The 25,484-nt window shown below is 34.9% G+C and overlaps 2 protein-coding genes across 2 annotated transcripts; both read left to right on the top strand.

The window, feature by feature from the left end:
• Positions 1-6,156: 6,156 nt before the first annotated feature.
• On the top strand, positions 6,157-21,592 carry LOC130746253 (probable trehalose-phosphate phosphatase 7). The gene is made up of 10 exons (XM_057598818.1): positions 6,157-6,299; positions 19,075-19,220; positions 19,380-19,520; positions 19,758-19,829; positions 19,913-20,038; positions 20,170-20,226; positions 20,376-20,480; positions 20,565-20,642; positions 20,741-20,881; positions 21,001-21,592. The coding sequence occupies exons 2-10, from the start codon at positions 19,122-19,124 to the stop codon at positions 21,151-21,153; spliced, it is 972 nt and encodes a 323-aa protein (XP_057454801.1). The 5' UTR covers positions 6,157-6,299; positions 19,075-19,121; the 3' UTR covers positions 21,154-21,592.
• LOC130744791 (uncharacterized) lies at positions 9,682-10,098 on the top strand. The gene has a single exon (XM_057596945.1). The coding sequence runs from the start codon at positions 9,682-9,684 to the stop codon at positions 10,096-10,098; it is 417 nt and encodes a 138-aa protein (XP_057452928.1).
• Positions 21,593-25,484: the final 3,892 nt, after the last annotated feature.

Genomic DNA, 25,484 nt, shown 5'->3' with positions numbered 1-25,484 from the left:
TGGGTGCTATTTGGGGATTGTGGCGGTGGCGGAATGTCGCAGTTTCGGGTGATAATGATTGGAATGTGGATGTGGTTGTGCGTTGGGTCCTTTAAGAGCACCATGATTACGACAGGTTTCTTGGCTTGTATTTGGATCCCGATGCGCAAGAGCAGCTCGTTGGAATTTGCCTCCTCCTGGCATTTGTAAGTTAAACTCAGATGGAGCCTTTGATCTGTTGAATCAGCGTTTGGGCATGGGTGAGAGACTCCACTAGTGCTTGGAGTGTGGGTTTTATGGCTGGTGGTAGGGGTGGAAGCCCGTCATGGACTGAGCACTTGGCCTTACAACATGGTCTTTCTATCATGTGGGAGTTGGGTATAAGAGATGCTAAAATGGATTGTCTTGAGATTGTGGAAGTTTCGAGGGATGGCAATTTTCAGTTCCATGAACTTGTGTCAGAGTTTTGGGATATTCATGGTTCGCTTCAACGAGAGTGGCGAGTCCAGTTGGTGCATGTTCCTAGGAGTCCTAATGAGGTGGAGGATTGCCTAGCTGGGTTGGGCTCGGATGCTCATTGTCCCTTTCTTTGCTTGGAGGACCTTCATCTAATTTTGGCTAGAGATTTGTTAGTCTTGTAGCCTTTTACTTTTTTGATGTAATAAAAAAAAGGCTTATCAATCCTCTAGTTTAGAAAGCTCAACCCGCTAACTATCCAATTTTAAGTGTAATTACTAATATGTCATTTATTTTACAGCGGTCATCTATCTGTAAAATGGAGTCTATATATATATGTAAAGCTCACTTGAGCTATAAGTATTAAATGCATTAAAGAATGAAATTTAAACACATTTTTATTCAACTTTCAATATACATCCACTTATTATTAATTATTAATGAGTAATTGTTACACTTTTCAATTTCTCATATTTTAAATTAAATATTAATATTATTTTAATTTTAATTATTAATTCCTACCAGAGATAATTTTTAAATAATAATAATAACTGAAATTGACTAACTTTACATTAATAAAAAAATTTGATTTATTTGTGCTTCCTAAAATAAAATTAGATAGTTAATAGTAATTGTTTTTTTAAAGCAAAAAAAATTGATATTAAAAATGAATAAATTTGTCTAAGTCATTAGCTATTTAACTACCCACTAAAATGTATAACTCAATTGAAATTTTATTATAAATACAACAAAAAAAAAACAAAAAATTCTTTGTATTATATATACATTAAACTAAACTAAAAACTGATCAATACATTTTTTAGATCAATTAGTTAGTCAATTAATTTTCATGTTTGTTGTATAAGGTAGAATAGAACATGACAAAAGACTCATGAAACTTAACACTTTAGTTCTCTAAAAAAGAGTGAAGAAAAATGAAATAAGACACTCTAATATAAAAAAACCACACTTTTATTTGAGGTAGGAAGGTTAATACGAGTTAATACAACGATTTGATAAAATATTTAATTAGATACACAAATATTTTTTTAAAATATTTTAGTCATAGTCAATTATTTTTTAATCTAATTATCATAAAAAATTAATTAAATGCATTAAGCAGTAAAATATTCCTACCTTTGTAGTAAAATAAAGGAAGCCATAGCAAATTTCTTTGTAATTAATATATTAAATAATTAAATTAAAAACTGAAAAAAATTGTATTTTCAAAATTAATTCAATTATCTAAATTGAATAATAATATTCATAAACATAAAAATTGACTTGAATTTTGCATTAGGGAAAAATAACTAAAAATAAACTTGATTAATGACAAAATAATGTTATCAATAAATAATTTAGATAAAATTGTTTAAATTAAAAAATGAAGCTATAAGGTATTTACTATTAACTATAACATATGTGTGATTTATTTGAAGAAACAATCCCAATATAATTTTACGATCTTATTATATATTAGTAAAAACGATTTTGAGCAAGGTTAATAGAGAAAAAAACGTTATGACCAAAGTTGAATAAATATAAATTTACTACATAATACTTAATCTATATCTTATTATAGTTGAAAAATATGAAATTACTTTATTTTAACATGTGTAAACCTGTTTCGGAAATTGTGATCGCCCTTCCCAAAAAATGATTTTCTCGGTAAAAAGTAAAAAAATGGTAAAATAACTATTTTGATGTCATTAAAAAAAATTGCTTAATTTTTTTCAACTGGAGTGTATTATTTTCACATTATTAAATAATTAATTAATTAAATTTTAAAAATGATGCAATGCTGATTATTATATATTAATTATTAAATTTGAGTAATATTAATTATTTACAAAGAGAACTCCAATACTATTTATTGAAAAGTATTTTTTTTTGAAATTATTGAAATGGTTCAGGGAAATTATTATTATTTATTTGAAAATAAAAACTATTTTAATATTTATGTAATAATTTAAACTATAATCATTGTTATTTTATGTTAAAAATGTTGAAAACAAACCCGTGCAACGCACGGGCATAATATTTAGTACGATCGTATTATTTGAGGTGGGGTGGGTTAATTTGTTTTACACGAGTTCAGGGCAGGGTGGGTTGGCTTTTTTGCCACCCCTAACTAAAGCATGCATTCATTAATTCATTAATGAAATACTAAAAGCTTTGCCATGAATTCGTAGAACCCAATGGACACATGAAGATTGAATAATAAAAAATGAACTTTTGGAATTAAAAATGCAAAGTACCCTCTATCTGTTTTTGATCCTCTATCTGATTTTTGTCCATATATTATCCACCATGAGTACTATTGGGCTGGGCACCAGCTACGTAGTGGACTTTAATTGGATTCTCTGCATGATCAGGTCAGTGAGAGTGAGACACACAATATAATTGAACCATTTTACGGACATCTGTTATGGTCGGAATAGTGAGACAAGAGCACCATACATACTTTTGTTTAATTATTATAATACTTTTGTTTCATTTAGCGTGGCTTGCTTTTGCTTTATTAACTAGGAGAAAAAGTATTCTTCCAGAAAGTAGCTAGAGCACAGCAAAATGTTGTTTGTACTTGCAAAAAGTATGTTCAAGTGAGTTTCTATATCAAAGAGGAGAGTCCAAGTCGTAAAAGAATATTTAGAGAGTAAAATGATTAATGTTTATGTAATTAAATTAATAAACTCGTATTTATTGAGTGTGATGTAACTTGTGTTTGAGGTACTAGCCTTAGCGAAGTCAATGGTTGTGTCTAGGGAAGTTTAGTGTCATTAGTTACACTGTGTCGGTTCTGTTTTGCTCGATTGATTAGTTGTTGAGATAAATCTCATTTTTGGTCGTCCTGGACGACCATTACAATATTTACTCGATCATGAGTCATTTGGGTCGTCCAAAACAATATTAGGCCATATGACCATTTGGGCCGATCAGAATATGAGCTCCTAACTTGACATGTAATGTAATGCAATATCAATTTTTGACAAGTTTATATCAAGTATAATAGAGCATTTTAGATAATGACGGTGAACCTCAACCTTCTCACCTGCATCTACGTTTGGATCTAGTTTCGTTAAATCCATGTTGTTGCGATTAGCCAAGTAATCTTTGGAAATTGACTTCATCTTCTTTACCGCCCTTCCTTCTTTCGTTCATTTCTAGATAACGCTACTTCCTACTTTGTTCTTATGGAAATCACTTGGGATTTTTGTTTTTTGTAATCTTCATTAGTGAATTTCGAACATACAATACAGGTCTGAGTTTTCTTAAAGATGGGCGTCTAAGAATCACATTGTAAACTGGCGAGCAATCTACCACTAGGAAACAAGTGTTGATGGTTTTACTTAGCTTTTCTACACTAAAGTCATTGTAGTTTTCTCATGCCTCATTGGAGCTATTTGGTCACCTATGAAACTAACCAACTTGGTCGTGAGAAATACTTATGTTTATTCATAAACGATCAAACTTGTATTTAAAGAGCGTGGTGTGACTTGTGTTTGAGGTATTTTGCCTTAACAAAGATACTATGAATAACTTCTGAGTCAATGACCACGCTTAGGCAACCTTGGTGTCATTAGTTGTGTTGACTCTATTTTCTTGACTAATTGGTTGATTTGATAAATCTCACTTTTGGTCGTCCTGGACGACTATTGTAACATTATGTCGTAAGTCCTTTAAATCGTCTAGGATGATATTGGACTTATGGTCAATTGGCTAGGTCAAAACAAGTGAAAGTTTCATTTACATATACGTCTAATTAATTTTCAGCACATCATAAAATACATTTTATTTAAATTAAAATAAAATAAAATGTAATTGTTCCTCATATGTTATAATATGATAGTGTATCAAATGTAAAATTGTTTTAGATTGAGAATGTAGAAAGCAATACTTCTCTTTATATCCAACACTTTTATTTATGTTGTTTATTTTCAAATTAAAGAACACACACATTTTTTTTATTGGGAGTGTCTTAGGCCCAAAAAGCTCAAAATAAATTAGAGCAGGTATAAGGAAAGTCACTCACATAGAATCACAAGAAAAGCAAAATCCTACATCTAGAAGGACCTCTAAATCGTATCAAAAGAAGGACCTCTAAATAACACTCACTTTTGTGAACTAGCTGATTTATAATATGTAATATTTTGAAAGTAATTAATTTTATAATACTCATTCCGCTCCACAAAGTTTGTTGTTTTGGACCTTATTTCAATATCCCAAAATATTTGTTGTTTTAGAAAACCAATACATTTTTTGCTAATTTTTTCCAACTATACCCTCATTTAATAAATTTTCTCTCACTTATCACTTCTCTCATATATCAACCAACTACAACTCTTCTCTATTAACTACATTTTTTTCTATGCAAGTAAAATTTAATTGTTGCACTTAGTACTAGTAAAATTAAATAAGCGTACTATAGTAACATTATTCTATTAATAATTGTCATCTTTAGTTTGACAGGTTAATATACAAAACTTAAGAGTAATGATATTCACACACTTCACTTTCTTTCTCATTTCATTTCCATACATTTTTTTACTATCTCTATCTGGATTTTCTGTCAAATCACAAATTATATCACTCATTTCTCTATTTTATCTTCATATTTATACTCAAAAAAAAAAGATGAAAATGGAAATAGAATGTCTGCATACCATTATTCATAATCATATGTCTGTTTGTTTCTATCAAACGTTTTACATGATATCCCTTTCAATAACCTAAGTTTTCACCAAATGGCAAATTCCAATATTGCTGCATCACACAATGTTCTTTTCGCAAATATACACACCACACTAAATTATAAGCACTTCCTCTTTTCAGTTACAACAATTCATTTACCAATTTTAATATTACTTTGATATTTTATAGAAATTAATTTATATAGACTGACAGGTGTACAGAATTTTTTACATATACATTCAATCTAATCTCTTCATTTTTCATTTACATATTTTTAATTAAATTTAAATTTATTTATGTCATGGCAAATTGATGAATTATGTTTTTCCAAAAATCGAACCTTAATCATTTCTAATCTTCTCAAAGTGGTCTAATCTTCACGTTGTGGCCGTAGGTTGAATGCTCTGATTGCGGTAGAGATGTCCTCAAAGGAATATGAGGAATAGTACTGGGAGCTGGGAGGTATACCTGCAAAAATAATCACTTAAAAAAATCATAAAATTGTTAGTCAGAAAACATAAAACTGTTCTTCAAGCCTTATTTTTAATTGATTTTTTAATTAAAACCTGTTAAATATTAGATGAAAGTTGATGAAAAACTAAAACCGTAACAGTTAGTAAACGTGAGAGATGTCGTACGCTAATAAATTCTTTAAGGGACCAGAGCTGTCAAATCGTGATAAGTGAGAGACAAAAAATAGCTATATATTAAGCCATTTTTTTCTATTGGATCAGGTATTTTTCTCTTGTCTTTATTATTACTTTTACTTATGTAAAGGGTCTACATCTCATGAAGTATTTACCAATTTTCCTTCATTTACCGATCAAATGTTCCGTGAATTATATTAAAAAAAGAAAAACAGAAAGATTATGAGGGGGAGGACCAATTTTATTATTGATTGCAAAATTCAAAAACAAAACTGTCCCCATAAAAAAACTAAAGTCATAAGATTCCGTTTGCAAAACAAATCTCCTTTGACTCTATATATACATAAAGAATCCCTATTGGTCTTGTAAACTCAACCAAATTCTACCTCTCTCTCTCTCTCTTGGTACACTTCAGAACTTTTTGATACTCTCCTAAAGCATTCTCTCATTTCTGTGTCAGCTGTTCTTCAAGCACGAAGCGCCACTGTAGCTTTGCTTCTACAACTCTCGATCTCCTCGATCACTGTAAGTTTTGCTTTTCTGTTCCCTTGAGTTTACTTATCATGATGCTGTTACTACTCTTTTGGGTTATGCATTATTGTTACAAATAAATAAAAAAATAGCTAAAGCCACCATGACATTTTCCATCTCCATTTGTTATTGTCTCTTTCTTTTCGTCCAATATATATATTCAAGGAAATATTCAAGGAAATTACTACGTACTCATGCTTTATTTTCTATAACAAATTATATGAATTAGCAGAAAATTGCTTTATCAGTAGAATGCCTTCCTCAAGTTTTCATTTTTGATTAAAAGTTAGCTATACCCAAACAATTTTGACATGTTCACAACTCATTTTTTCTCCCATTTTATTTTTCCTCATATTTTCTTTGTATCACTCTCTTATGTTTGAACCCAATATTTTCCATATACACCCAAAGGGCCAAGCCGTAGCTTCAAGGCCGGAACCAAACCAGATAAACATAAAAAATGTAACCGCAATTAGTAAAAGTCTTGCTACGGTTAGAGTTAGTTAGATGATAATTAATAGCAATTAATAAGTCCATAACTAACTTTTGAAAATAATTAATATGCATTCAACACTATTATTCTATTATATTTATCAATTATAATATCTTAAACAATATAACAAATGTTTGTTATGCTTTGTTAATTCTATATATAAATACTTTATCTAATTCTTCTTTTTTTTGGTTTTAACTTTAAGTAATTATTCTAACTATAAGTTACATTACTTATTAGTATTATATTATACTTTCACTACAAACTATAAGTTTATTCAATTCTAACTATAAACTTATCGTTCAAAAAAACTATAAACTTAGTTTGACCTTTTTGTAATTTTAATTATTTAATATCGTTCATGAAAATCTAATAAAATAATATTGTATATAATATTTTATAATTATGGTGCAAAAATTTAATGAATATTTATGTATTCTTTAGAGCTATATTAAATGTTTATGTATTATTTAATAAATATTATAAATATTACTTTATATAATTGAAATTGTAGCAAGTGAAATTAAATTAGAATGATATATTTAAAATAGTATGAGAAATATAAATTAAGTTAATAATTTTGAAAATAATATTTTGCAAAAGATAAAATAGATATTAATAATTGAGATTAGTTTAGCGAAAATATCTATCACTATATATTTGTTAATTTATTTATCTCTACTTCTATTTAATTATTTTTTTAATTTTTCACAAACCCCCATTTCAATTCTTGTATAATTGAATTAAATAAATGATGCATTATATTATTTCTATTTTTATTCAAATTCCTAATTACTATATACAAACAAACAATATATTGGCTATAACTCTTGTGGGTTAGGTTGCTACCGGCTTTGCTAGTTTTTAATCGCTTTAGAGAGGGTTGTGTATCGATCACTGATATTTTCCTTACCAATATATATTTTTCTTTGAAATAATTTTTCATATTAAAAAGAAAGTAAACATTGTGTAAATATGTAACTCAAAGTATGACAATGACTTTAAATTGTTAATACTCCCTCCGTTCCAGAAAGTTTGTAGTTTAAGGTTGTGGCACAAAGAGTAAGAAAACAATTATTGATAGTATAATTTGACTAGATTACCCTTATTTAATTTTACTAGTATGATGTGCAACTATTAAATTATACTTAGATAGAGAAGAATGTAATTAATATGGAAGAGTTGTGGTTGGTTAATATGAAATGTGATAAGTGAGAGAAAATGTATTAAATGAGGGTATATGTGGAAAAAATTAGCAAAAAATGCATTGGTTTTCTAAAACAACAAACATTTTAGAATATTGAAAAATGGTGCAAAACAACAAACTTTGTGGAACGGAGGGAGTAATATGTGTGCGTGCACGTGGATGTGAGCATATAATATAAATAGAATAATTTTGTACACTTAATTGTTCATTTTAATATCTCTTTATAATAAACTGCTTAAGTAACTCAAAGGTTTTTATATAAATATTATATTATATTATATTATATTATATTATGTGTGTATCCTGAAAATATATATAGCTTAGTTTTTTTTTACGGCAAAAAGATAAATTATTGAATGATTGAAAGTACATGAAACCAAACCACAAACACCCCATAGAGAAGCCAAACCTTAAGGATTGAACCTCATTAAAATCTTACTAAAAAAAACCCATTTGGGATAAAAGCCTAGTGAAGGAAAAATAGTACCACAATCCTAAAAGTGCTTTACAAATCAAACCCAAAAAAACCCTCCATAAAACAACCCCTCCAAAAACATTCACAATATCACACCATATTAACCCACTAAAAAGAGCAAAGAAACTAGATCAGACACGCCACTACCAAAGACAAAATTGCAACACCAAAAACCTTGTCTCCAAATAGCTCGGGCAACACCTGAATATAATAACATGTTCATTGAGCCCAAAACCTTGTCTCCAAAAAGCACTCCTTATGGTATGTGAACCTCAATAATACTGCAATCCCACCCGTAAAAAATCACCCCATCACAGTAAACCTAAAAACTTGTCAAGACTCAACATGCCTCAAAGCCTGCAAAACATAATCTGAAAGCACAAACTACCAACCCCTGCACTTTTACCATGTAAATTCCCTCACTGCTAATTCCATGTAAGTCCATATATATATATATATAATATATATAGCTTAGTTGTTACAATTTTTTTCATGTTTCATTTAAAATGTATCCTGAATATCTCTTTGGTTAATAAATGATAGAATAGGAATATGTCAACTATTCCATATTTGTTCACCTGTAATTACTCTGTAATTAGGCATAACATTTATGCATTAGTCAATTATGCTTTGTATAAATATTGTAACAATTCATCAATAATAACGACCAATTCATATTATCTTACATGGTATCACCCTAATTCAGATCCTCTACTGATTCTGATATCTCTTTCACCTTGCCGCCGCCGTCTTGCATTCCTTTCCTCCCTGCTTGCCGGCCGCCGCCTCTTCTTCTTCTCCCTTCACAGAATTGGTCCTCCATTCTCCTCTTCTGTTCGTTGCTTTTGTTTTGGACACGCCCGCGCCCACCGGTCACATCCAGCCTCCGGCCACCCTCCAGCGCTGTCGCCTATTCCCTTTCGGCCGCCGCTCGCCCAGCCAGCCGCCGCCAGCAACCTCCAGATCTCCTTCCTCTGCACTCGAGTCCCCAAAACCCGTCACAGATCCGCTACCTCTGCACTCGGATCCTAAACCTCCAGTCACGTGTTTTGTTTGCCAAACCCGGTTCGCCAGCAAAACCCGGTTCACCCGAACCGGCCACTGTCTCCGGTTTAGCTTTCTGTTTCTGGTTCAACCGGACCAGTAACCTTTAAAAAAAAAACCCTATTTTCCTTTACTCGCAGCCAAACTCCTCATCGCCATGTCTTCTCAAACCTCCTCGGACAGCACACCCGTGACCGTCACCACTCCTACGGCAGCCACCCCTGTGGCCGCTCCTGCCCCGCCGGCCAAACCTGATTTCCACCCGGCGCTTGTGGTTACGAATATTAGGAATCACATTCCTATTATGCTTGACGTGGAGACTGATCGCTATGGCACTTGGGTGGAGCTTTTCCGCATTCATGCCCGTTCCCACCGGGTTCTGCACCACATTGTCCCTGCTGCGGACAAGCCTACTCCGCCTGTCACTGACCCTACTTACGAGTTATGGACCACTTTGGATGTCATTGTCCTTCAGTGGATTTATGCCACCATCTCTGTTGACCTGATGACTACCATCATGGAGCCTGACTCCACCGCTCTCAATGCTTGGATGCGTTTGGCTGATATTTTCTAGGATAATCAGAACGCTCGTGCTGTCACCCTAGAGCAGGAGTTCTCTACTGTTCGCATGGAAGCATTTCCGACTGTTGCCGCCTACTGTCAGCGTCTGAAGACGCTTACTGACCAGATCCGTGATGTCGGGTCTCCTGTGAACAATCATCGTCTGGTATTGCAGCTCATCTCCGGCCTCACTGATGCTTAATGGGGGGTTGCCACTTTGATTCGCCAGAGCAATCCGCTCCCCTCGTTTCATCAGGCTCGCTCCATGCTTACCTTGGAGGAAGCTGGCATGGCTAAGCTGAAACCTGCTGAACCTCCTGCAGCATCACAAGGTAATCTCACGTCTTATTCTAATTTGAGTCATCTTAATCAGAAACTGTATGTTGGTAGCGGACAGGGTATTCCAATTCAGGGTTCTGAAAACACAATCCTCCCCACCTCCCATAAACACAAGCCTTTGACCCTTTCCCATGTCTTGCACACACCAAATATTGTAAAAAACTTGATTTCTGTGCGACAACTCACCACTGATAACAACGTTTCTGTTTGTTTTGACCCATATGGCTTCTCGGTTCATGATTTTCAGACGGGGATTCCACTCATGAGATGTAATAGTCCCGGCGATCTCTACCCAGTCACTCCGTCCTTTCCATTTGCTGGTCTAGCTCAGAGTCTTTGGCACAGTCGTCTCGGTCACCCCAGTTCTTCTGCCTTGCAGTCTCTTCGTAGTAATAAGTTCATTAGTTTTGAGCATTTAAATTCTAGCAGAGTTTGTGAGTCTTGTGTGTTTGGCAAACATGTTAGGTTGCCCTTTGTTTCTTCTAATCATGCTACTGTGATGCCTTTTGACATTTTACATAGTGATTTATGGACTTCGCCTGTTTTGTCTTCCGCCAGTCATCGGTATTATGTTTTATTTTTGGATGATTTTACGGATTTCCTGTGAACGTTCTGTTGGTCAATCCGCAAGTGTACGGAATCCACCCGGTTTTAAATATCGAACCACAGGGATTGTGAGTGACTAAATTCAGCTTAAGCCTTGAGTATAAAGGTTTGTATTATTGAAACAAAGAAATGTCGAAGTAGTAATAAGTAAAAGGAAAAATAAAAAGACAATTCAGAAAAATAACATGCTTTGGGTTCTTGTTCAACTAGTCAATTTAAGCACATCATTCTAAGCACATGAACTCATGAATCTCTCCTTGATGATATAGCCTAGTTACTCACTTATTGATTACTCACATAAGCAATTCTCTCATACTAAAAGCTAAGCCCAATTCCTTGTGTACTTAGTCATTTATATGAGGTTTTAGATCATGCAATTTCAGGCCATCAAACCCCAACCCTTCCTCTATTCCTAGTAGCAAGTATAGAAGGGGTAATCCCAAATCGGTTCCCTAATCTATAACAAACTTTCGTTCTGATTATAGAATAGTATAAAGCAAGGATGCATACAAGCTTAGATTGAAATTCAGAAAATGGGATTCAAGGGAAGAAGAAGAACATGTGGGAAAGAACTTAAGATTATAACTCAAATATAAAAAGTCTTACAAAGAAATCCAAAGCAAAAGAAAGGAGATTTGCCAAGCATGGCAAGGCTAAGAACCTGAATTACAAGCTTGGAAGCCTTCTCTCCCTCTCCTAGATGTTCCTCTCCTTCTAAACTTATGTAAAAATGGAATGGGTATCCAAGATTACCAAAGAAAATGACTAAAATCCTATTTATAGGCAAAATCCCCGAGTCTGGGCTGTTCTGGGCGCTCAGGCGCCAATTCAGAGCGCCTGAGCGCCAATTGCATGCCCAAAACATGCTTTCTGGAGCTAATTGGCGCCTAGGCGCCCATTCCCAGCGCCTAGGCGCTTAAGCTCGCCTGAAAAGGACTTTTTGGCTTCTGAAACTCCTCTTTTCAATCCTCTTTAAGTTCTTCATCAATTCCATGCTTCTTAGCCTTCTTTCTCCTTCAGTTTCTGCTCTCCAAACCTAACCAACAAGTCAAGGAAGATTCTAGAAGCTCCAAGAGCTCATTAGCACAAGAGGTCCTTCATAAAACACAACAAAACCATGCAAGTCCTAAACTTTACTTACAATGCAAGAAAACTACCTATAAAACTACTAAATTACCAAAACAAAATAAAGACTAAAGAAAAGAATAAAAATGCATGAGAATGCATGAAACACTACATGAGACACAAGAAAAAGACTCAAAACCTACAAGGAAAAACCATAAAAACATCATATAAACCCGGGTCATCACACCACTATACTCAACGACAGCTCGCCCTCGAGCGTCACTAAGATTAGCTTGCCCTCAAGCACAAAGAATTACTCCCAACACACATGCAAAAAGAGGGATACTGTTTTAGAAAACCGGGGGATCAAGTGAATGTAGTTAGTTCCAAGAGAAAAATTCAACAATCAACGTCATGCTACTCTTAGATAAAGAAGAATTAGCGTCCACTATGAGAAGCATTTAGAGCTAACATCCTAGCATGAGACAATTATTAAGTGCACTGAGCACACAAGCAAGTTCATAGGTTCTGAGAATCATTCCCTCAAGAGCAACTAAAGTTGACAATGCATTATTCAATGAGACATCAAAAGGGTTGTAATGTTGGCTAGGTAAAGCACAAGGTAGGTGGTCCCTAAGGAAGACTAAGGTTGCACAAGGTTTTGAGTGTGGTCCTTCATGAAAACCGGAGCTTAAAGCAATTGATACTTAGCACTCAAGTCTCTTAACCCCTTTTTGTTTCATATTTTTTTTCTTTTTTTGGAACTCCACCCGTTCCATGGAGTTCATTTTTTTCTTTTGACTTTTTTTTTGGAACTCCATCCGGCCATGGAGTTCATCTTTTGAATTTTTTGAATTTTTTTCCTTTGGGGCAAGAGACAATTGCATTTTCTATAAACTAGCTCCATTGAGAGTTAAGAACCACAACTCCCCATTTTTCCTACCAAACAACCAGCCCAAATAACAAAGGTAACAAAGAAATCTCCAAAAGGCTCAAAAGGGTCAACTAGGGACAAAGATGTTATAAAACAATTTCTGAAGTACAAGAAAACCTACCAGTCTCAAGAATGCAAGTCTCCTAAAGCTACACTCAAGGAGGCATAAAATGAAACACAGAACCAAGAAGTGCAAGTGAGTCAGGATCCTCTAGGGAAATTATATAGTGAAGGGTCAAAGATGGACCCTTGTGGACTCACATCAACTCTATCCTCAAGACAACACTTAGAAGACCGAAGTCTCTCCCTCTCTTTCCCAAACATACAATCACTCCCCAAAAGAAGCACAAAGTATCCACTTAAAAACATTTTCAAAACCAGCATCATGTGAGAGAGCAAAACTTGGGAACATATCATTTGAGTATAAGAAAGTAATGACCAAGGTTTAAAAGACTCTATGCATGATAAAAAAGGATAAACAAAAACAAAAATCTACACAAGAAAAATATGCAAAAATGCATGAACTAAACTCAGAGTAAGAAAAGAACCTCCTTTCAAGTGATTGAGTGCTTCCAAGTGTTCTCCAATGGCTTTTATTTCCTGAAAAACAAAACAGAAGACAAAACGTAAAACAGAAAAAAAACATGGGTTGTCTCCCATTCAGCCCTAAGTTTGAGTCTTAAGTAGACCTTACCTCAAACTCGTAACTCAAACCAAAATCACAAACAATCCCCGGCAACGGCGCCAAAAACTTGTTGGTCAATCCGCAAGTGTACGGAATCCACCCGGTTTTAAATATCGAACCACAGGGATTGTGAGTGAGTAAATTCAGCTTAAGCCTTGAGTATAAAGGTTTGTATTATTGAAACAAAGAAATGTCGAAGTAGTAATAAGGAAAAGGAAAAATAAAAAGACAATTCAGAAAAATAACATGCTTTGGGTTCTTGTTCAACTAGTCAATTTAAGCACATCATTCTAAGCACATGAACTCATGAATCTCTCCTTGATGATATAGCCTAGTTACTCACTTATTGATTCCTCACATAAGCAATTCTCTCATACTAAAAGCTAAGCCCAATTCCTTGTGTACTTAGTCATTTATATGAGGTTTTAGATCATGCAATTTCAGGCCATCAAACCCCAACCCTTCCTCTATTCCTAGTAGCAAGTATAGAAGGGGTAATCCCAAATCGGTTCCCTAATCTATAATAAACTTCCGTTCTGATTATAGAATAGTATAAAGCAAGGATGCATACAAGCTTAGATTGAAATTCAGAAAATGGGATTCAAGGGAAGAAGAAGAACATGTGGGAAAGAACTTAAGATTATAACTCAAATATAAAAAGTCTTACAAAGAAATCCAAAGCAAAAGAAAGGAGATTAGCCAAGCATGGCAAGAGCCATGCTTGGCTAAGAACCTGAATTACAAGCTTGGAAGCTTTCTCTCCCTCTCCTAGATGTTACTCTCCTTCTAAACTTATGTAAAAATGGAATGGGTATCCAAGATTACAAAAGAAAATGACTAAAATCCTATTTATAGGCAAAATCCCCGAGTCTGGGCTGTTCTGGGCGCTCAGGCGCCAATTCAGAGCGCCTGAGCGCCAATTGCATGCCCAAAACATGCTTTCTGGAGCTAATTGGCGCCTAGGCGCCCATTCCCAGCGCCTAGGCGCTTAAGCTCGCCTGAAAAGGACTTTTTGGCTTCTAAAACTCCTCTTTTCAATCCTCTTTAAGTTCTTCATCAATTCCATGCTTCTTGGCCTTCTTTCTCCTTCAGTTTCTGCTCTCCAAACCTAACCAACAAGTCAAGGAAGATTCTAGAAGCTCCTAGAGCTCATTAGCACAAGAGGTCCTTCATAAAACACAACAAAACCATGCAAGTCCTAAACTTTACTTACAATGCAAGAAAACTACCTATAAAACTACTAAATTACCAAAACAAAATAAAGACTAAAGAAAAGAATAAAAATGCATGAGAATGCATGAAACACTACATGAGACACAAGAAAAAGACTCAAAACCTACAAGGAAAAACCATAAAAACATCATATAAACCCGGGTCATCACGTTCCCTTTAAGTAATAAATCTCAATTTTTTGAAATGTTCACTTCTCTGGCGAATCAAATTCGCACGCATTTTTCTCAATCTGTAAAATGTCTTCAATGTGATAATGGGCGAGAATTTGATAATAAATCGTTTCATGCTTATTGTGTTGCTAATGGTCTTATTTTCCGCTTCTCCTGCCCACATACATCATCTCAAAATGGCAAGGCGGAGCGCAAAATACGCACCATTAACAACATGATTCGCACTCTTCTCGCCCATGCGTCTGTTCCTCCGTCTTTTTGGCATCATGCTCTTCAAATGGTTACCTATCTACTTAATATCACTCCTCGGAAAGCTTTGTCTCATCTCTCTCCCACTCAACTTCTGTCTCGTCGTGACCCATCTTACACACATTTTCGCGTTTTTGGTTGTCTTTGTTACCCTTTGGTTCCCTCCAATACCATTAACAAATTACAACCCCGCTCCTCCCCGTGTGTCTTCCTTGGGTAACCACTTCATCACAGAGGTTATAAGTGTTTTGATTTGTCGCACAGAAAAATCATTATTTCCCGACATGTCATCTTCGATGAGACTCAGTTTCCCTTTGCCACCATGACTAACCCTCCTCCCTCCATATATGATTGTTTCTTCGATACTATACATCCTTCTATCCTTCACCAGTTGACTAGTCCTGCCCCTAGCCCTACTCCTGTGGTGCCTCCAGCCCTGCCCACACCACAACTCCCTATGACCTCTTCCTCCTCTTCTAACTCCCTACCATCTTCTCCTTCACCTTCTTCGCCGACTCAGCCTGTACCTCCTATCCGTACCATGGCCACTCACAGCATGCGTGGTATCTACAAACCCAGAAAGCTCTTCAACCTTTCTGTCACCATTGATGATCCCACCATCTCACCTATTCCCAAAAACCCAAAGCTAGCTCTTTCAGACCCTAATTGGAAATCCGCAATGCAGTCTGAATTTGATGCTCTAATTAGAAATAAAACTTGGGATTTGGTTCCACGTCCTAGTGATCATAATATCATTCGCTGCATGTGGATTTTTCGTCATAAGACGAAAGCTAATGGTTGTTTTGAGCGTTATAAAGCTCGTCTTGTAGGTGATGGTAGGTCACAGATTGCAGGTGTTGATTGTGATGAGACCTTCAGTCCTATGGTGAAACCAGTGACCATTCGCACAGTTCTCACCATTGCTCTCTCCAAGTCTTAGCCCATTCATCAGCTAGATGTTCAAAATGCTTTCCTCCATGGTGACCTACATGAGACAGTCTACATGCATCAGCCCCTGGGTTTCCGTGACCGTACTCATCCTGATTATGTGTGTCGCTTGCGGAAATCTCTTTATGGGTTGAAGCAAGCGCCTCGCGCTTGGTACCAGCGTTTTGCCGACTATGTCTCCACCATTGGGTTTCAACATAGCACCTCTGATCACTCTCTTTTCATCTACAGACGAGGCTCTGACATGGCTTACCTCCTGCTTTATGTTGATGACATCATCCTCATCAGCTCCTCTCATGACCTTCGCGAATCTATCATGGCCCTTCTTGCCTCAGAGTTTGCTATGAAGGATCTGGGACCGTTGAGCTATTTTCTTGGCATTGCCGTCACTAGACATGCAGGTGGACTTTTTCTCAGTCAGAGTACCTATGCACGTGACATTATTGCTCGAGCCGGTATGACATCGTGCAATCCTTCTGCCACTCCAGTTGACACCAAGCAGAAACTCAGTACTTCTGCTGGTACTCCGTGTGATGATCCTACTTTATATCGGAGTTTTGCTGGAGCTTTGCAGTATCTCACATTCACCCGTCCTGACATCTCTTATGCTGTTCAGCAGGTGTGTCTTCACATGCATGCCCCCGGCACAGAGCATATGCTTGCACTGAAGCGCATCTTGCGTTATGTTCAGGGCACTTTACAGTTTGGTTTGCATCTCTAATCTTCTCCTATCGAGAAGCTTATTTCCTACACTGATGCCGATTGGGGTGGATGTCCTGACACTCGTCGGTCTACTTCTGGCTACTGTGTGTTTCTCGGCGACAACCTCATTTCTTGGTCGTCCAAGAGACAGCCCACGCTTTCCCGGTCCAGTGCTGAGGCTGAGTACCGAGGCGTTGCTAATGTGGTTTCCGAATCATGTTGGCTACGCAACCTGCTTTTGGAGCTTCACTTTCCTCCTTCTCAGGCTACTTTAGTCTATTGTGATAATGTTAGTGCCATCTACTTATCCGGCAATCCTGTCCAGCATCAGCGCACTAAACACATTGAGATGGACATTCACTTTGTTCGAGAGAAGGTCGCCCGTGGTCAGGCACGCATCCTTCATGTTCCGTCACGTCACCAGATTGCAGACATCTTCACTAAAGGCCTCCCTCGAGTTCTCTTTGATGATTTTCGGTACAGTCTCAGCGTTCGTGAACCTCCCGCTTCGACTGCGGGGGTGTGATAGAATAGAAATATGTCAACTATTCCATATTTGTTCACCTGTAATTACTCTGTAATTAGACATATCATTTATGCATTAGTCAATTATGCTTTGTATAAATATTGTAACAATTCATCAATAATAACGACCAATTCATATTATCTTACAATAAAATCACTCTTTATTAACGCTAAATATAATTATAAGGGTCATAAATATTTAAGTTAATATTATATTAGTTCTTGGGTTATTTTAATTAATACTGTATTATTATTTTTAGCTATCATAATATTTATTTATTTTTAATAAAATATTGGATATTCGAACAAAAATTGATAAAAAAATATTAACTAAAACAATCTATGATTATAATTATATAAAATATAATGTTAAAAAATAGAATTTATATAACCAATGGTAAAATGGTCTGGGAGCAAATGCATGTGAATCATGCATGATTGACACCTCCTAAGTTTTCTTCCTCGTTCTACATGAGCTAGAGTCATCGCATTCCCATTTTCCCATATATTCCTCTTGTGACGCCATATAAAAATCTTTGCCACCTTTATATCAGCTCAAATTTTGCTAAGGTGTAATCAAATGTATGACTAATTAAGTCCATATATATAAAGGATGATGCAATCTGCTGGCTTTTAGAGAGATATAACCCAAATTTTAAAATGATATTTGAGTCTATCGTAAATCAATTAATTGAACCATCCATGATGAGTCTACCTGATGAAGTTTAAATTGAAGTAGTTCAAGAATCAATCCGACCGATGATTGTTTCAAGAAAATTTAATGAAGTTAATCGCTCCAAAAATTGTTTCAAGATAATATGATGAAGTCAATCTAGGCGTAGATATCTCATGATGAGTGCGCATAAGAGCATTTCCATAATATAAAATTTGTGTTCTCCATGCATAAGGTGTGACGAGTGTGTTAAGGTCCATAGAGATATGTCTAACAAAATGATAGAACAATCTATACCTCTAAGCTCTAAGCTAGTTAGTTTTTAATTAAAATAGAGTTATAAGCATCAGAATGGTAAGAATTATGAAAGTGAAATTGTAGCCACAAAAAGAAACATGGGTTTTTTCATTGAATTCTCGCAGTTGATGTGGAAACCAAATCAGAATATGACTGCTTCTGCATAAGTTTTAGATAAGGAACTTCTTTTTCTTAGATAAGGGTATCACGTGGTTTCACTTTCTTATTTTCACTTTGTGAACAACAAAATATGGTCATGTTTCACATTAATAAAGCCAAAGGCACCCTATGAAAACAAAAGACTTGTGAACTTTTTGCATTCTTCTGTTAACGGTCAACTGCCACAAACTGTATCTACCTGTTTATTACTGTCATTTTCTTAATTATTTTCTGCTTATTCAGATTGATCAGGTGTCAGGTTAATTGCACTAAGTAACCCCATGTTACCTTTTTATTAATCATATATAGTTAATAATTATCAAATCTATTTCTTGGATATTGAAAGCAAGATGTAATTTCCAATTTCCATCCTCATTATTTTTCTCATAAACACTTGAATGCAGGTGCCAGAAGTTCAGTTTCTGCAAGATTCTGTTTTGAATCATCTCAGATGGGATACATATCACAACTATCAACACACTCAAACATGAAATTTGCCAAGTCAGATGAGAATGGAGAATCACTTTTGTGTTCTTATGCTTCCTGGCTAGTAAGCTTTAAAACTTGCACACTGTAAAAATTTACTTAACACTTGATCTGTGCTTAACTTAATTTCTCTGCATATTCTGTAACTTTTATGTTTTTCTATGATATATTTGAATACACATTGATTTACATTGGCTTCTCTGTATGTTCCTTTTTCTTAAAGGAAAACCATCCTTCTGCTTTGGACAATTTTGAGGAACTGATGAGCATTGCCAAAGGGAAACAGATTGTTGTGTTTTTGGATTATGACGGAACACTCTCGCCGATTGTAGATGACCCTGATCAGGCTTACATGAGTGATGCTGTAAGTGCTTAATTTGCATAGAACACTCAACGCCATAACATAACATTAGTTGGTGATGAATTTATGATATCAAGTTTCTGTACTTCTTGCTGTCTTTGTTGCTTTCATTTCCTCTCAGAACCCATTTGGATGCAAACCACATAGCACTTATTAGAGCTTATTTAGTATTGTTTTAGTGGATAAGCTCCAATAAGTATTAATTGTCATTGATCAATGCGACATGATTTGTAATTGCAGATGCGTGCTGCTGTTCGTGAAATTGCTAGTTGTTTTCCCACTGCCATTGTTAGTGGAAGGCGCAGGAATAAGGTAAACCATTCACTCAACAAATGGTACACTCTGTAGATATACACCCCGTTTTTTGAGGACATCAATTTCATTTTGACATGTAGGTGTATGAATTTGTGAAGTTAAGGAATGTCTATTATGCTGGAAGTCATGGTATGGATATATCAACCCCTTTAGGCTCTGCAAAATATGATGATCAGAAGCATCACACAAAGGCTATTGGAGAAAAGGTTTGAATAAATGTGCCTTTCCTTATTGTGTTTTGTGCAAGAGTGAGTTGTGCCTAGTGTTGGCCAAGATAAGAACTTGAATGATTGACTAAATGATGCTAGTCATAACTTATAATGTGTGGCTTTTGTAGGGAGATCAAGTTGTTCTTTTTCATCCAGCAAAAGAATTTCTGCCAACAATCCAAGAGGTATTTCCTTTTGTGCTACTTCTTGTAGCTTGGTCGGGCCTAAAGCCAAAATTAACTCTATGGAGAAGCTTCTAGGAGTCAGAATTAATTCTAAGGAAAGAGAAGCTGATACAAATAAGTCCATCAATGTTTTGTTTATTTTTTTGCAGATAATTCAGCTTTTGAAAGAAAATACTACAAGAATCAAAGGCTCTATGGTTGAGGATAACATGTTCTGTATATCTGTACATTACCGGCGTGTGAAAAATGAAGAGGTATTAAGATTTCTTACTAGATTAGCAAACTTTTTTTAACCAAAAAAGAGGCCCATAAGCTTAAGTTGCTTTTCAAAATTACAGGATGTTGGAGTTCTCAGAGAAATTGTGGAGTCTGTAATGAAAGATTACCCCAATTTTCACATATCTAGAGGAAGAAAGGTACAAGAATGCTTCAGTTTCTAGCTGAGACTTTATTCTTATCTTAGTTTTATCAGAGAGATTGTTACAGTTGACATAAGTTCAACATCCATGATCAGGTTATGGAGATACGCCCAAATGTAAACTGGGATAAAGGCCATGCATTGATGTATTTGCTTGACACTCTTGGATTTGAGAGCTTTAATGATGTTCTACCAATTTACCTTGGAGATGACAAAACAGATGAAGATGCTTTTAAGGTATGGTTAGTTAAAATAGGAACCTTATTTAGTGATTAGTTTTGGGCGATACATATTAATTACTGCTACATTAGTCTATGGTTGAGGATAACATGTTGATGGGGATGCAATGCATGCAGGTTATAAGACACATTGGAAGAGGATTTCCCATCATTGTTTCTTCAATTGCCAAGGAGACCAAGGCTTCATATTCTCTGCGTGACCCTGCTGATGTGATGACATTCTTGATACGTTTAGCAAAATGGAAGAACATGTTACAGAAAACTAAATAGACTTCAGTGAAGGAAAAGTAAAGAGTGAATTGTAGGCTAATTTGTTCCTTTTTAAATTTAACAAATTAGCCTTGAGTTTGTATGGCGAGACAAGGACTTGAGGATGATAAAAATAGGAAATGATTCTGTAGATGTACTTCAGCTCTTCAGATTTTTATGGAGTATCATAGTTCTAATTTTACAAAGTTACTTTTACTTTAATACATTAGATTATAGTACATTCACTTAATAGGTAATCAGGCAAAGCGTCAATCACTCAAACGAGTGTAAAACTTCTTGAAGGGGAACCATGAAAACTGATCTGCAGTGGTTCTGGGCGTCTCTTTGATATGGTGACCTTCACGTCGTGGTGTAAAACTCATGCCGGTGGTACCTGGTAGTGTTTGCCTCGCTCCTTTAAGTAGGCAAAGGTCAAAGAGATCGAGGGGCTCGTTTAATACCCGTATTATGTATGATAGTATAAGCTCATACAATACATTATAGAATTATCTATTGTTTGGAGTTAATAGTGTATTGTATAGACTTATCTATGAATTCACTCTTATACACTAATATGATGGATTATATAATCCACCTTATAGATGATGTATAAGTCACTTAAAAATATTTAATCCACTGTCACTAGCACCTCCACCACCACCACCACCACCCTTCACCTCTAGCACCACCTCCACTGCCTCCACACCGCCCACCACCACTGCTAGTACCGGAGCTGCTGACATCTCTATTGCCACTACCACCACCCTCCTCCTCCTCCACCACCACCACCACCACCACCATTGAAACCACTACCACCGTCATTATCTTCCAATGCCACCACTCGAACCTCCACCACCATTACCGCCACCACCGCCCTACAACACTACCACCACCACAATTCTCTCTGCCACTATCATCCACCTCCACCTCCATCACTATCATCATCACCACTACCACTACATGTCGCTACACTCACCACCATTGTCACCACCACCACTTCCGCCACAACCACCTCCATCCATCGCCACCATCACTTAACATCACCACTTCCACCTCTATCCCAAACCGACCCGATTTTACAAAAAATGGGCTCGATTTGATTGGATATTGTTCAAGCCAGATGACCATGGACAACCTTATGAAGATCTCTTCGCAAACTCTCACTGCTCCATTTCTATCTTGTGTATTCAACCTCTAACAAACAAAACATAATATGTTTAGGTTAGAAGAGAAAGAGAGAAGAGAAAAATTGAGTAGAAAAAAAGATGTGAGAAATATAGTAGATTCTATATGTGATTTGCTCTCATAGAGATAGAAGATAAAGAGAGAAGAGAGAAAATTACTTTTTGTATTAAAAAACAATTTTATTCAACTATGAAAATTTTCTGGCGGTTGGATACATAATTCTGGCAGTTTTAAGCTGTCAATAAGCATTAAAAACTAGCAAAAAAAAAGCTTTTTGTCTTTTGTTGTTAATTTTTCGATGTAGCAAAAAAAAAAAACTAGCAAAAAAAGTCATGCACATCAGCCCCATCTCTTCTCTATGGGGGGGGGGTTGCAAAAAGGTGTGGGGCCCACATCTGCAGCTCCCGTTCTCTTCCTCCTCATTCCCACCAAAAAAGGGTGGCTACTCTCTCTCTCTCTCTCTCTTCAAACGGACCTCTAAAGAGAGATAGTCACTTTAGAGGGTAAAGTAAACCACCACAATCAATGATGAATTTTTTTTTTTTACTTTTTAAAGTAGCTAATCACTATTAATGGTTGTGATGACTTACTTTACCCTCTAAAGTTAGTGCATGTTTGGGTAACAGGTTGAGCTTGTCGTTGGCGCACATGTAAAGAGAAAATGAATGTGATTTTCATGCTTTACAATAATAAAGTGAAAGGATGTTTTGGCTTCCATTAGAATGAAAGTGCTATTACCTCATGTTAACTTTAATACAAACATGGGCTTGTACTTTCACTTCAGAAGAGAAAAATCTAATTGAATACATGATTTATACCTATAACCTACCCAAAACAAGAGAGGCAATTGAGCTTACATTGCAATCGATTTGTTCGAGTTTGATCAAGTAACAGGTTCTTGAACAACCCTTAGATTGGATAATATTTGGGATAGACTTGATAGAACCAAAATTCAATTGGAATTAAATTCTCTTAACTTTGCCTACACTTTAGCTTTACATATTCACTAGATATAATACATGTGCATTGCACGAGTTTATTTAAAATATATTTTAATGTAGTGTTAAAATTAGTATAATGTAACTAAATGAACAACTTCTCCCTTGCTAGCTGTGAATGGATCTTATAGTGCTCGTATGGATCGAATGGGAATAGGAGGCTTGATTAGAAATGACGTAGGAGATTGGGTTAAAGGTTTTCATGTCGTTATGGCAAGAGGAGAACCTCTTTTGGATAAGCTTCATGCGTTGAAGATGAGTTTGAACTTTCTCTAAGATCTTAATATTAAGCCGGTTGTTTGTGAGACATATTGCATGGAATTTGTTGAAACCCTTGAGAAGGTCCGTTTATAGTTCCATGTGTTAGCCAGAGAGTTCCTTCAGATCCGTCAATTTCTATCTAGGGATTGAGAGATTCACCTCAAACATATTGCTAGAGCCATCAGACTGTCTTGTAGCTTCATGTGTAGAACTCTAGTGCACCATCATAGTCTTGGACGATCCTACTCCAAGAATAGAGGCCCTTCTAGCTAGGGATACGTTTTTTTATAGGCAAATGTAAGTTGTTACTAATTTAGTAAATTAGTCTCTCTTCATGGTTCGAACCCTGGACCCTTCACCATTCATCCCGCCCAACTCTTATGTCCCCTAACTCTTACCACTTGAGCTAACCTTCGAGTACCTATCTAGGGATATGTTTGTTTTGTAGTTTTTTGTTTTCTTGTCTTCTTTTCCCATTCACAAAAAAAAAATAGTTTTTCATTTTTGTTTTCTTGTCTTCTTTTCACATCTGAATATAGAATCTTTTTGGAGTATTAAACTTCTCGTGTTAGAGTTCGCTTTGTGAAAATAATTAATATTACTCTTTTAATAAGTGGGTTCTCAGTTTGGGATTCATTATTATTATGGTTTTGATTGTAGAGGGCGTGTTTTGTCATATATCTTGTTGTAAACGCTGATACTCATTAAGGGACTATTGTCCCCAAGATATTATTATGATATTTAATCATATCTTATCTGTTTTTAAAAAATTAATAATTTATTTATTTAATAATACAAAAAATCATTGGGTGAATATGAAAAATTTTAAATCAAATAATAAGTTATAATAGCATTACTTTTTATCAACAATGAAATAAGTTTTACTTTTAATATAATTTTAATATTGTAAAATGTGATTTAGTAAATTAAATTTATTCATTTTTTGTTATAATTATTTTTCTATGTTATGTTTCCTCTAGTTATTTTTCCTACTATATATCAAAAAGCATATTTAAAGAATCTTTTCCAAATAACACACCCATACAATATAGTTAATAGTAAATACTTTATCGAGATATTTGTTTAATATTTAAACTATTTTTCTAAAATATTTATTGATAAATATTATTTTAACCTTTTTATAAATTTTAATGTTGTTTCGATATAAATTTATTTCTTAGTTTTGTTTTAACATTTTTATATTTTCCCTCGATTTATGATTGATAAATAATATTCTAAATATTTATTTGATTAATACTTAATAATTTATATCTTTGTATAAGAAATTAAAAAGTTTGCAAATAATAGTTAATAAAATCAATAAAATAAAAATATAAAAAATAAAAAGATATCAATAATTTATTACTACTTTTTTAAGACAAAGTTCAATTGGATTTTAAAATATTTTCTAAAATAACAAGAAACAACATTATAGTTAATATTAAACAATACATGTAACCATTTAAGATTTTAAAAATAATTTCTGAAGTCCATATTACAAAAATATGTTTACCTATTGACAAATTTCAATTTTTAACATGTTTATTTAACATAAAATGTATTATAATTTTTGTAGTCTTTTATCTTTTATATTTTTCTCAACTTGTGGTCGATAATTATATATTTTGACTAATTCTTATATTTTTATTTTTAGTTATATGCATAAGAAGTTTTAAAATTAATATATTGTAATGAAAATGAAAGTAAATAAATTATTAATCTTGTCACTAACTTAAAACTGAAATCAATTTTACTTATAGTTTGTTATGAACTATTCCTCTGCTAGGGTTCCTAAATTAGAGCCCTTTTTGCTCGGATTGGGAGGCTTGGGAAGGTTTTTGTGCAGCGACATAGGAAGATCGGGCGAAGATTTCGGTTCGGGTTCGTCCATTTCCTATCAAGGATCCA

Source organism: Lotus japonicus, chromosome 3 (genome assembly GCF_012489685.1).
Source record: "Lotus japonicus ecotype B-129 chromosome 3, LjGifu_v1.2".
Classification (NCBI taxonomy): Eukaryota; Viridiplantae; Streptophyta; class Magnoliopsida; order Fabales; family Fabaceae; genus Lotus; species Lotus japonicus.
This window is presented reverse-complemented; position numbering and strand designations above follow the sequence as displayed.

What these genes read in the sequence shown, in the direction of transcription:
- LOC130746253 (XM_057598818.1), top strand. Translation starts at nt 19,122, where the DNA reads ATGGGATACATATCACAACTATCAACACACTCAAACATGAAATTTGCC. An exon ending in AGGCTTACATGAGTGATGCT is followed by an intron (nt 19,521 to 19,757) that starts GTAAGTGCTTAA and finishes TTGTAATTGCAG; the next exon opens with ATGCGTGCTGCTGTTCGTGA. An exon ending in TTCTGCCAACAATCCAAGAG is followed by an intron (nt 20,227 to 20,375) that starts GTATTTCCTTTT and finishes ATTTTTTTGCAG; the next exon opens with ATAATTCAGCTTTTGAAAGA.
- LOC130744791 (XM_057596945.1), top strand. Translation starts at nt 9,682, where the DNA reads ATGTCTTCTCAAACCTCCTCGGACAGCACACCCGTGACCGTCACCACT.